This window comes from Ictidomys tridecemlineatus, chromosome 10 (genome assembly GCF_052094955.1).
Source record: "Ictidomys tridecemlineatus isolate mIctTri1 chromosome 10, mIctTri1.hap1, whole genome shotgun sequence".
In the NCBI taxonomy this organism is placed as follows: Eukaryota; Metazoa; Chordata; class Mammalia; order Rodentia; family Sciuridae; genus Ictidomys; species Ictidomys tridecemlineatus.
The window spans coordinates 12,034,803-12,047,189 of NC_135486.1; the positions used below are offsets into that span (position 1 = coordinate 12,034,803).

The window sequence follows — 12,387 nt, forward strand, 5'->3', positions numbered from 1 at the left end:
CAAGCGGCTGGGTTTACCGGTGTGCGCCACGAAGCCCGGCAAAAGTTGGGTTTTTAAACGATTTTACCTGGGTTGGCTCCTTATAAAGTGCAGCACTCCTTTGTCTTCACAAAAGAAAAAAAGGGAAAATGGACACAGGAAAGCCTTGCGCGTGCTCTGGGGAAGGCCACGCGTCCACAGAAGACGGGGTGACAAATGCCAGGGGCCAGACAGCTTTAGCAAGAAAACCCCGACGGATAGGAACCTAGAGTTTCTGGCTATCCAATTTCCCCGAGCTTAGCTTTTTTAAAAAAATATGCAAAACAAGACAGAATGGAGACAACGCCGGAAACCTCCCTGGCTCGTTTCCGGCGCGGCCCAAGGAGGTCGTTTGGGAGCGAGAGCCCGCCCGACTGACGCCTGCGCACTAGCCCGGTCCGCGGACGTTAGGCCGGTGCAGAGACGCTGTCGGATTCCGTGACGACAGCTCGATTAAACACTTTTGTTCTTAATTGTTAGTGAATCTATGTTGTGACTCGCACTGAAGCTCCGGGAGAGTGTAAGGGACGATTTTCCGGCTGTTTCCTCCTCCGCCGGCACCTCCGAAGGCAGTCCCGATTGAGGGTTGCTAAGGAGCGGGGTCCTGAGTTTCCATGACGATGCGCAGGCGTTCCAGGGGAGGACCGGGCGGCCGGAGGCCTGGCGGGAAACCCAATTTGCCGGTACACATCACAGGTGTCCTTTTCTGTGGTTTTTAATGGAGAAACGCTGCGAGCCCTGCCTGTCATTCGAGACCGTGGCGCTGTCCTACGCGAGAGGCACTGTTTTGGGGAAGCTGGGGACATTAGCGGGCGGCGCCCACAGGGCTGCGGGCGGGCGGGCGGGCGGGCAGGCTGTGGTGGGGCGAGCGTGTCCTTCCCCGACCCTCCCACACTCGCTGGCTTCTCAGTCACGTTAGAGGACCCTAGAGAACCTCGGGGTCCCCCCCCTCCCCCAAAGAAGGGAAACACTGCCAGGTGGATTCCAACTCCGAAATGAACACAAGCACGTAATAGGTCTCTCTCTCTCTTTTTCTTTTCTTTTTTTTTTTGTTGTTCGTTTCTTTTGCCTACAGGACAATGTGACAGCCTGAAGGTCCTGGTACGACGCCGATTTACTTTTAAGTTAATTTGAGGAATATTTCAAATTACTAAAGAACGATAGGAGGCTCGCTCGCGCGCGCCCTCTCCTTTTTTTTTTTTTTTTTTAAACTATGTCTCTTCAGAAAACACCGTCCGCATCTCTGAACTCCTTATCATCTGAGGCCAAAAAGTCAAGAGTCTCTGTAGTCAAGGAGGAGACCGGAGGTAAACTTGAAGGATCCCGCCGACATAATTGCGGTCATTGACAGAAATCACCTTCCATTCACCATTTGTCTTCATCAGACGTTTCCCCCTACCCTTTTCCCCTCCCTTCCTCTGAGCCCAGGGTCTACCTGAGTTATCAAAGCTGGTCTCTGATGATCAAATGATCAAATGATCCTCAGTGGGTACTAGAGCTGTTTTTCTGACACTCGTTCAAGTAAAACCAAAAGCCATTTTCTTTTATAGTAGTTTAGAGCCAGTCCTGTTTAATTACTCCACTTAAAGGCTATGTTTATACTTTTTCCAAATGCTGATGAGTTTTATATTGTTTTAAAAATTCACCCTCCTATTTTAAATACAATGGCATCTTATTTGGTAGTTGGTCTCTGACATTAGGGCACTTAAAAAGAATAGTGGAGATAAGACAGACACATGCAAATCATACAAATTATGTATTTGTATTAAGTTTTAATAATTTTTCTAAATGAGAGCAATTCTGTGAGCTTTTCATTCTTAGATGAATGCAGATCTACACTAGAATAAAAATTGCTGGGCTGGGGCTATAGCTCAGTGATAGAGTACTTTAGGGGCATGCCTGAGGCACTGGGTTCAATCCTCAGCACCACATAAAAATAAATAAAATAAAGTCCTGAGTCCATCTACAACTACAAAAAAAAAAAGATAAAAAAATAAACAAAAATTGCTAAAAGCATCCTCACCTTATTAGGGTAACACTTTCTCCAGTCTCATCTTCAGGAGTTGTTGGGAGAGATTCTGCTGAAGTCCCACCTAACCTTTTTGTTTGCCCCCTATTTCTTCTGATATTCTATACCAAACCCTTGAGAGAGAGTTGGTAGTATAAATCTTAAAAGTTATGATGGTGAGGAAAACATGGTACTTCTTTACTGAAAGTTATGAACAGTGACTACCAAACTACCTGACTGATTTCCTGGAAGCCTTTTTCCTGAATTAGCCCTATTACCCATGTTTTTTACTTCTGTGTACTAATCAAGCTGAGGAGAATACTCTTCACAGTTCTTATTCTGTCAGCTTGCTGAGATTATTCCACTTTTCATTTCCAACAATCCTAGTTCTACTTTTACTTTGTGTGTGTGTGCCAGAGATCCAATCCAAAGACTTATACATGCTAGGTAAGTGCTCTACACAGAACTGTTTCCCCAACCCCTACTTTTACTTTTAAACTCCACTCAGATCCCTTCCATCCTCAATTTTTAAAATATTTTTAAATTGTAGATGGACACGATCCTTTATTTTTTTATGTTTATTTGGTGCTGAGGATCTAACCCAGTGTCTCACATGTGAGAGGCAAACACTATCACTGAGCTACAACCCCAGCTCCCATCCTCAATTTAATAGTCGTTTTACCTTTGAATTTATTTGAGAGAAATTATAATCTGACAGATTGAAGAAAGATTTCTTGTTTTATTTGCATATCAAAGGGAAAATAGTTTATTCCCATCATCTTAAAGCTTTCCCAGTTAAGTGAAGTGAGTTAATTTTCAGCTTGGACTATTCAGGTTCAGCTTTGTATATGAGGTTTTGAACCTGTTGTTTGATGTGAGTAGGGTAGGTAATACATTTCTTTTGACCAGATAATCTTTGGTGTTTTAAATATTATTTGTTACTATCCTTTTCGATCAAAAGCAATGTTTCTCTCTATTAGGGAAATATAGATGAGAATTATGAGGCAGTGTGGGAAGCTCCATCCAAAAACTTAGTTCTAAGAGCTTTTCTTTCCTTTTTCATTCTTAGGACTTCCTCAACTAAGGGAGCAAAAAAGTATGGTGGGTCATTCCAAACCCTTTCCTACTTCCCTTCAGAATGAGTTCATCCCCGAGGAGATTCTGCTTTCTCTGACCTATGCAGCCAATGCCGGTCCCTGTCCTGAATATTTACTGCCTCCTAAGAAAACGAAAACTCCAAAGGTGTGTAAGTTTGCATGTAGACTACTTGGGGATATTATCTCTTTGGTATCCTGTTTATTAAGTGTTAGTTGAGCACAGGTTATATATTCCAAGTGGTCTTAACTTTTTTTAAAGTAATTTTCTACATTGAAAACTCATGTTTTCGCCCAAATTTCCAAGGCTTGAATATTTCTATTAATCTGTTTTCATGTTAACTTACCAAAATTACCATTACTTAGTTTTAATATTTGTAGAAATGTTCTATTTTCAGTCTTTGCCCATGCTACTGAATAAGAATTCTGCTCTATTCCACAGGGTATCAAAATATAAATATTCAATTACTAAGAATAGATTTTTTGCTTGACTAGAGTGCCCTCTGCTGTATATCCATGTGTTTTTCTTTTTCCCAGGGTACTCTTCCACGCCCTGTAGACCATGTCTGGCAGCACCCTATTCGAAGGAATAAATTCAAATACCTGATTGACCATCCTGTCTCCCTGACAGGAGCTGCAAGGTAAAGAAGGAAGAGGTTCAGATAGATGCAGATTAATTTGTCATTTTCTCATTTCATGTTACAGCCTTGGGAGGGGCAGGATTGGAGAACTCATAAAATCATTGATTATAAAACTTGTAGTATCTTTGATAAATCAGAATACAATCCAAAAGGGTGGTCATGTTTTTGTTTATGATGATTATAAGTATGATAGCTGTAGGTATTGGCTCTGCATATTTTCAGTTTGTTTATATTTATTTCTTTTTTGCATGTATTTGTATAGCTGTCCTTATACTCTCCTATTCCTTATTGCTACCTACTAAAAGGAGGAAGATCTGACAGGCAGAATGCCTTTAGAGTTTCCTGTATTTGTATGTATAGGTGTTTTTTGAATATCTTAGAGGAAAAAGCTTTATAATGTGGAAAACCCTGTAGAACAAGTGCTTAATTCTGGTTCACTTCAAAGGGAACCCTTACTCTTTTATACTTTTCTAGGTCAAATCAGCAAATACTATTTATTGTTTTTGTATCATTCCTAAAACTATTCTAAGTGTCAATTTTTTTTTCCTGTGAAGATTGTGACCCCATTTTATAAGTAAAATCCATTTATCAGTTTACTTCCTGCATGCTGCTTGCTTTCCTGTCATTTTTGTCTGAAAATGCTTATTGTACTTGGGTAGGTGATTTAGTCTTTCTGAAGTTAGTTTTCTAGTCTGTAAAAAAGGTAATAAATAACTTAGGGCTGGGGTTGTGGCTCAGGGATGGAGTGCTTGCCTGGCACGTGTCAGGCACTAGGTTTGTCCTCAGCACCACATAAAATAAATAAATAAAGGTATTGTGTCTGTCTACAACTAAAAAATATAACTCACTTTTGTGTGCCTCTAGGGATGTTGTAAAAGTACAAATGAGATAATGAATTCAAGAGCACTTATAAAACCATAAGTGCTATTCAAATATAAGTTGTTATTATTCAGTTATGTCTCAGTGCTACAAAGAGTGGCAAAAACTTAGTCTGTTGACTTTTGTGTCCTAGAGCTTTAGTATCAAACAGCATCTGTATTTCATTTTATGCATTTAGATCATGGATATAATTATTAATAGTAATAATTAAGTTATGAGATATTTAAAGTACTTTGAAAAAATAGCCATATTTGAATGCAGCAATAAACTGGCATTAAAGTTTTGATGTCAAATGACTTCTGATTCAGAATTTTTAAAATGTGAAAATCAGGTAAGCAGATAATGTTCCCTCGCCCCTACTAAAATGTTCTTACTGTATTCTTGGGAGCTGTGAATACATACCTCATATGGCAGAAAGGACTTGAGATGGAAAGCTTACCTTGGATTGTCAGAGTGACCTAATCACCTGAATCCCTGAAAGTTGTAAAGAAGGGCAGTCAAGTGGGTTTCAGATGAGATAGAAAGAGGAGGGCAGATATGCATCATGACACGGGTTCAACCTTCCATTGTTAGCTTTGAGGATGGAAGGTGGGGGGTACATGAGCCAAAAAATGCAACTGGATACTAGAAGCTGGGTCTTCTAGTGATGACTCAGCTAACAGCTATCAGGGAAATAGGGGTCTCAATCTTGTATGCCCAAGGAACTGGATTCTGTTAACCTGGATACACACAAAAATGGGTCTACCTCTAACACATCTGGAACCTCACACAGTCCTGTCACACCTAAATTTTAGCTCTGTCAAACCGTATTGAACTTCTGACCTGCAGAATGGTAAGGTAGTAAATTTGTGTTAAGCCAGGTACAGTGGCTTATTTATGCCTGTAATCCCAACAACTCAGGAGACTGAGGTAGGAGGATGGTAAATTCAAGGCCAGCCTGGGACCCTGTCTCAAAATAAAAAAATTTTGTGTTGCTTAAGCTAAGTTTGTGGTAATTTGTTGTGGCACCAATAGAAATACACCTGCACACAACTAATAATAACAAAACGTAACTTGTCTTGCAACCTCAAGTATCCAGAGCACAACAAAAAGATACAAAATAGTATCCCTGAATCATATTTTTGATGGCTTTGTCAGAGTTTAGTGGAAAAAATAAACTACTCTAGAAAAAAGAATTTAGATATTTTTAAACAGAAAAAGAATTGAATACAAAATTGTTGGACGGGCCAAAGGAGCTGGTATGAAGCAGTGTTTGTTCAAAAAACTCCCAGGACAGGGGAAGCAGGAGGCAGCTACCAGGAAGCAGTTACCACCACAGGAGCTTTGGGTATTATACTCGTAGGAGTATAATACCTGGAATAGATATTTATCCCGAGCATATGCATTTTGATTTATTTATGCCATCTTACTCTATTTTCTCTTTGCATCCTTTTTTTCTTATTTTTTGCTAGCTTAATGGAGTTTTTTTTTCCTTTTCCCTGCTTTTAAGTGGGTGATTAAAGCACAAGGAAATGATAGCACTCGTTCTCAGAGGTGAGGGCAATAGAGAAGGATGGTGTGTGAAGCTTCTGGAATAACTGGTGAAGTTTGATCTCCTAATATCAAGAATATTGGTCTCATAACAAATCAAAGAGAGTTTAGCAGGATATGGTGGCACACATCCATAATTCCAGCTACTTGGGAGACTGAGACAGGAGGATCCCAAGTTTGAAACCTTCCTGGGTAACTTGGTAAGCCCTTTTTCAAATAACATTTTTTTTAAAAGAGCTGCTATAAGGCTGGGGATATAGCTCGGTTTGTGGAGTGCTTGTCTCACATGCATGAAGCCCTGGGTTCAGTCCCCACACCAAAGACAAAAGGGCTGATATAAGGTTATCCTTCTGTTTTAGCCTCCCAAGCTGCTGAGGTTGCTGGTATGTGCCACCATACCCCACCAGGAATCAACATAAAAAGTAATGACAACTTTGACTAGTGATTTGGCATTGGCAAGAGACAAGAGGACCACTTTTAAGAGGAGGGTGACCACTTAGAATTAATAAGTGGTGGTAGATGGCAGAATAGAGAAGTTCACATTCCTGGCTGCTCTGTGGAGTGAAATAAAGAAAACTAATAGGCAGCTTCTCAGCAAGTGAGGTACTGGAAACCTTCAGGGACACTATGAGTATACACAATGGAAACTGCTGCCTCAGATTCATACTGTTACATGGGTAGACACACAAACAACATGAAAAAGCAAGGGAAAAAATCACTCCAAGCAAACCAAGATACTCCAATAATAGAATCTATCAACACCACAGAAATGTCAGAGGAATTTGGACTGCATTTAGTTAAACTGATCTGAAAAGTAAAGGATAATGTAAGACAGCAAATACATGTAGCAAAAGATCACTTCAATAAAGAGACAGATTTGGGTGGGGGGGGCGGGGGTGGGGAGACACAAACAGAAATCTTCGAAATAAAGGAAATAATAGACCAAATTAAAAATTCAATAGAAAGCATCACCAATAGAATAGACCCATTTGGAAGGCAGAACCTTAGGCAATGAAGACAAAATATGTAATCTTGAAAATAAAGTGGACCACGGAGAGAAGATGTTAAGAAACTATGAACAGAACTTCTAAGAATTATGGGAAAATATAAAAAGAGCCAACAGATAAAGGCATGGAGATACAAACTGAAGGAATGCACGATCTTTTCAATGAAATAATAACAGATAATTTCTTAAATATAAAGAATGAAATGGAAAATCAAATACAAGAGGCTTACAGGACGCCAAATGTGCAGAATTACAACAGACTCACATCTTTATAATGAAAACGCCTAGCATACAGAATAAGGCTAGAATTTAAAGGCTGTGAGAGAAAAATATCAGATTACATATAGGGGAAACCAGTATGAATCTCAGCTGATTTCTTAACCCAGACCCACAAAGCTAGGAGATCCTAGAATAACATAAATCAAGCTCTGAAAAAAAATGAATGCCAGCCAAGGATCCTATATCCAGCAAAATTAAGCTTCACATTTGAAGATGAAATAAAACCTTTTATGATAAACAAAAAAGAATTCACAACCAGGGCTGGGGTTGTGGCACAGTGATAGTATACTTGCCTAGCATGTTTGAGGCACTGGGTTCAATCTCCAGCACCATAATTAAAAAAAAAAAAAAAACACCAAAAAATGAAACAAATTAAAGGTATTGTGTCCATCTACAACTAAAAATATTTTTTAAAAATAAATTGCAACCAGAAAGCCTGCACTTCAGAATATTCTCAACAAAATATTCCATGAAGATGAAATGGGGAAAAAAAAGTAAAAACCAATGAAGGGAGGAACTACACTAAAGGAACAGACAATCAGAGGAGAAACTAATTCAAATTAAAAACTAGAAATAAACCAAAATGACCAGGAACAAATCATATATCAGTAATAACCTTGAACATTAATGGCCTAAACTTATCAATCAAAAGACATAGACTGGCAGATTGGATTAAAAAACAAGGCCCAGGGCTGGGGTTGTGGCTCAGCAGTAGAGGGCTCACCTAACATTTGCGAGTCCCTGGGTTCGACCCTCAGCACCACATAAAAAAAATGAATAATTAAAATAAAGATATTGTGTCCAACTAAAAAATAAATACTAAAAACAACAAAAACAAGACCCAACAATAAGCTGTCTCCAAGAGACTCATCTCATAGGCAAAGATATCCACAGACTGAAGGTAAAAGGATGGGAAAAAACAGGTCACTCACATGGATCATGTAAACAAGCAGGGGTTTCTAGCCTCATATCAGATAAAGTGGACCTCAAGCTAAAGTTAATCAGAAGGGATGAAGAAGGACATTCCATACTGCTTAAGGGAATTATACATCAACAAGATATAACAATCACAAATATTTATGCCCCAAGCAATGAAACATCTATGTACATCAAACAAATTCTTCTGAATGGGCAAGAATCAAATAGATCACAATCCAATAATACTGAGTGACTTTAACTCACCTCTCTGAATCTTCCAAACAAAAACTTCCAAACTATAGAACTAAATAATACAATCAATAATTTAGATTTAACAGACATATAGAATATTTCATCCATTAATGATGGAATACACTTTCTTCTCAGTAGCACATGGATCCTTCTCTAATATAGACCATGTTATGTAAGCTATCACGTGTGTTGGCATACAATTGCAAAATTACCTTAATATATTTTTGGCATCTGTGGGATTATTTTGATAGCTCCCTTTCCATTGGTATTAAATTGTGTGTTCTTATTTTTTCTTTAGACTTGTTTTATTTTTATCAAATTTTAGCTGTATTATTTCTTCTCTAGATCATATATTTCTGCTCCTACTCTTATTTTTCCTTCCTACTACTTAATTTGAAAATAACTTGATTGTTATTCTAGTTTCTTTCTGATACAAGTACTTTAAGTTATTTTTTTTCTTTTTTTATTGGTTGTTCAAAACATTACATAGTTCTTGATATATCATATTTCACACTTTGATTCATACTTTAAGTTATAAATGTTAATCTGAGTACTGTTTAATCCCAGAGATCCTGGTATTTTAAGTTTTTATTATCACTTTGTTCAAAGCACTTCTTATTTACTGTCCTTGTGCTTTATTCCTTGACCTCAGAAATATTTATAAATGTGCCATTTAATTTTGAAATAGTTGGCATAGGGGTGGGGTTCTGTATATCTTAAGGTAATTGGTTTCTGATGTAATAAATCATGCAGAAATTACAGTCTGCATGATGTCAAATTTTAGAAAAAGTAATGGAAATGCTTTTTTGTATTGATTGTTTTGGTTACATACATGCAAAAGCTGATCAAATTGCATACTTCAAATATGCATATTATTGTACTTCAATTATACCTCAATAAAACCATGGGGGAAAAAAGAATAAGTGGTAGCAGTAGATTGGATATTAGGTACAAAAGATGGGAAGGGATTGATTATAGATGTTGAGATTTTGGTGAAGAGAGTGGTGGTGTAAATTGACAGTGAATACTAGAGGGGGAAAAGAAGGAACGGAAGAACGATTTAGTTATGCCTACAGGGTAACATCTATGATAACGTGAAATTTGATGATATTGTCAAGGAAGAAAATATAGGGGAAAGAAGAGTAAGAGGGATGAAGATGCAACTTTGTAGAGTACTTCCATTTAGTATCAGGAGAGCACAAACAAGTCTTAAGAAAGTAGAAAGGATAAACCAGGAGCATCTAGTACCACAGGAAATTGAGGAGGAGAGTGTTTTTAAACAGAGATGATCAGTCCTAGAAAATATTCCACAGTGTAGTAGAAGATAACTAATAAGAAATTATTTAACTTGGCAGTGGGAAGTATCATCAGCTTTTTGGAGAATGGTTTTGGGGGATGTTTGGGTAGGAATTAGATTGAAGGGAAATTTTAGGAAGTTTGATATTTAATAGAAAGCAAGAGATAGATAGATAGATAGCCAGTCAGCCATATAGAACAGTCATGCACAGACTGGTAATGCCTGGTCAAGAAAAAGATTTTTAGAGAAAAGACTAAAATTGTAGGAAATACACAGAAATTATGATTGGTGGAACAGGAGCTGTGAGGGTATGGGCAAAGATGTAATGAAGGTACATAAGTGGAAGGAATAACCATAGAAACAGTATCTTAACCTGAGTTGGAAGGAAAAGAAAGAGTTTGTGATGAGAATGAGAAATATCAGATAGAAAAGAGGAAGAATGCACGGCAACTTGTACCTAGTGCCTCAGGAGAGTTTGAGGTAAGGAGATCAGTTTTTCCTGACATAAATGACATTTTACTCACTGGTAAGATATGTGTCTATACTGAATATGTAAGGCTTTTTCTTGTCATCATTCCCTAAACAATTTAGCATAATAACTCTTTTTTTTTAAAGAGAGAGAGAGAGAGAGAATTTTAATATTTATTTTTTAGTTTTCGGCGGATTCAACATCTTTGTTTGTGTATGGTGCTGAGGATCAAACCCTGGCCGCACGCATGTCAGGCGAGCGTGCCACCGCCTGAGCCACATCCCCAGCCCCGCATAACAACTCTTTACCATCTGTATTTAGTTAGCTAGAAAGAACAGTTATTTTTTAAAATATATTTTTATATATCTGTATTTTCTATATTTTCTCATTTTTAGGGACATTTCTTTTCTGTATGACATAAAACGTGTGAAAGGAGAGATTAGAGAGAATGTAGTTTGTCCTCCACGTATGGACCGTTCATTAGAGTCACATGATGGTGCCATGGTGCCTCATAAGGTAAAGTATTTGAAAAGTCATCTCTCCTCCTTTGTTTTAAAAATAATTTTCCCCAAATATAAGGCAATCTGACACTATAACACTGCATTGTATATTTGTTTTCATAGAGCTTTCCAATTATATCTTTAAAAGGGTAGTTAGTGGGAAAAGATTAAAGATGTTTAAGCCATTTTTCAAACCACAGTTATCTGCTTTAATCTAGAAAAGTATGGGAGACTAGGTTTTCCCCTCACAGAAATCTACATGTAATTTTGTAGAATTTTTATCCTTGGTATGTTGCTAAATTGAATTTTAAGCTTCCTACTGAATCAAATAAAAAAAGAGTTAATGAATTTCTAAATGCATTTGGCCCTCTACACTTGAGGATTCCCCACCTACATATACAACAAACCACAGATAGGAAATATTCGAAAAAATATTGTCTTTGTGCTGAATATAAGTCCTTTTCTTGTCATTATTCCCTAAACCATTCAGTATAACAATTTTTTTCCATCTGTATGGGGGTCTGGACCACCCCCTGCACATATCAAGGGATGATTGTACTAGAACTAAAGTTGCTCTCTAACTCATGGTTATTTTTAACATGTGCTCTGCTTAATTTTTTTTTTGTCATCTGTATTGACCCACATTGCTAATATTGTTATTTCTCTAGTCAAAATATTTCAATAAATAGTATACCTTTGGGGTAGAAATTAGTATTTGTGCAATTTAATTTTTTCATCTATTTAGATGGTCTTCATTTTCTTTTCTTTTCAGCCAAAGACATTAACAGATACTTTGATTCCTGAAGAATTTCATATCGTGTCAAGTACAGGAGTTTCAGGTTTGGAGTGTTATGACGAGTGAGTATTATGTTGTGTATTGAATATCTGAGGTGCCCAACCATTGTTCCCCCTTCCCACACACAGAAGAACCTGAGAGCAGTACATCATGTTCATGTAGTGTGAAAATATTTGGGCTAGCCACCTTAATGCAATTTAAGAAAGATGCCACAACTAATGAGAAAGACTTAAAAACGTTTGGTATTTTAGTAATTAACTCTTCTCTATCTTTTCCTGCCATTTAATTTTGAATTTTTTAAAAAATGGAACTTTGGGGAATGAATCTACCACACTGTGTATGACTAGACCACAGTAAATCCCATATATGTGTGTGTGTGTGTATACATATATATGAAGTTATATATTGATTGAAATAATAATAATAGTAATAATAATAAAGATACTAGAAAGGAGATGAGTAGAATAGATGGATCAGGGGAAGGAGGAAGGAAGGGAAAGGGAAGGTTTTGGGGAATGAGATTGATCAAATTATGTGCATGTATGAATATAGCATAATGAATCTTATAATGTACAATTATAATGCACCAATAAAAATAAATAAAAATGGGATTTTTTCTGAGTGCTTTTTTGTTTTGAATGCTTGACCATGTCCTTTAGGAATGGTTATGATCAATGACCACGCAGACAAAGTAAAGTAA

At 37.4% G+C, this 12,387-nt stretch overlaps 1 protein-coding gene and 1 long non-coding RNA gene across 11 annotated transcripts in view; one reads left to right on the forward strand and one right to left on the reverse strand.

Moving 5' to 3' along the window:
• LOC110597623 (uncharacterized) overlaps window positions 1-384 on the reverse strand; it is a 94,265-nt gene extending 93,881 nt beyond the window's left edge. For all 5 annotated transcript variants that reach the window (XR_013426400.1, XR_013426399.1, XR_002483363.3 and 2 more), the window contains exon 1: window positions 68-384. This is a non-coding gene — a long non-coding RNA (uncharacterized LOC110597623). The remainder of the gene's footprint in view (window positions 1-67) is intronic.
• The window catches only part of Axdnd1 (axonemal dynein light chain domain containing 1), an 88,607-nt gene continuing 76,591 nt past the window's right edge, over window positions 372-12,387 (forward strand). For 3 of the 6 annotated variants that reach the window (XR_005730910.2, XM_078022383.1, XM_040278318.2), the window contains exons 1-7: window positions 372-714; window positions 1,094-1,119; window positions 1,244-1,325; window positions 3,096-3,268; window positions 3,658-3,761; window positions 10,787-10,907; window positions 11,664-11,749. Coding sequence is in view for 5 of the 6 variants with exons in the window: in XM_078022383.1 (XP_077878509.1) it covers window positions 633-714; window positions 1,094-1,119; window positions 1,244-1,325; window positions 3,096-3,268; window positions 3,658-3,761; window positions 10,787-10,907; window positions 11,664-11,749 (674 nt within the window). In the remaining variant the exon portion in view is untranslated. Of the gene's footprint in view, window positions 801-1,093; window positions 1,326-3,095; window positions 3,269-3,657; window positions 3,762-10,786; window positions 10,908-11,663; window positions 11,750-12,387 lie in introns of all 6 variants that reach the window. The other 3 variants (XM_078022384.1, XM_078022386.1, XM_078022385.1) reach the window with 3 other exon arrangements.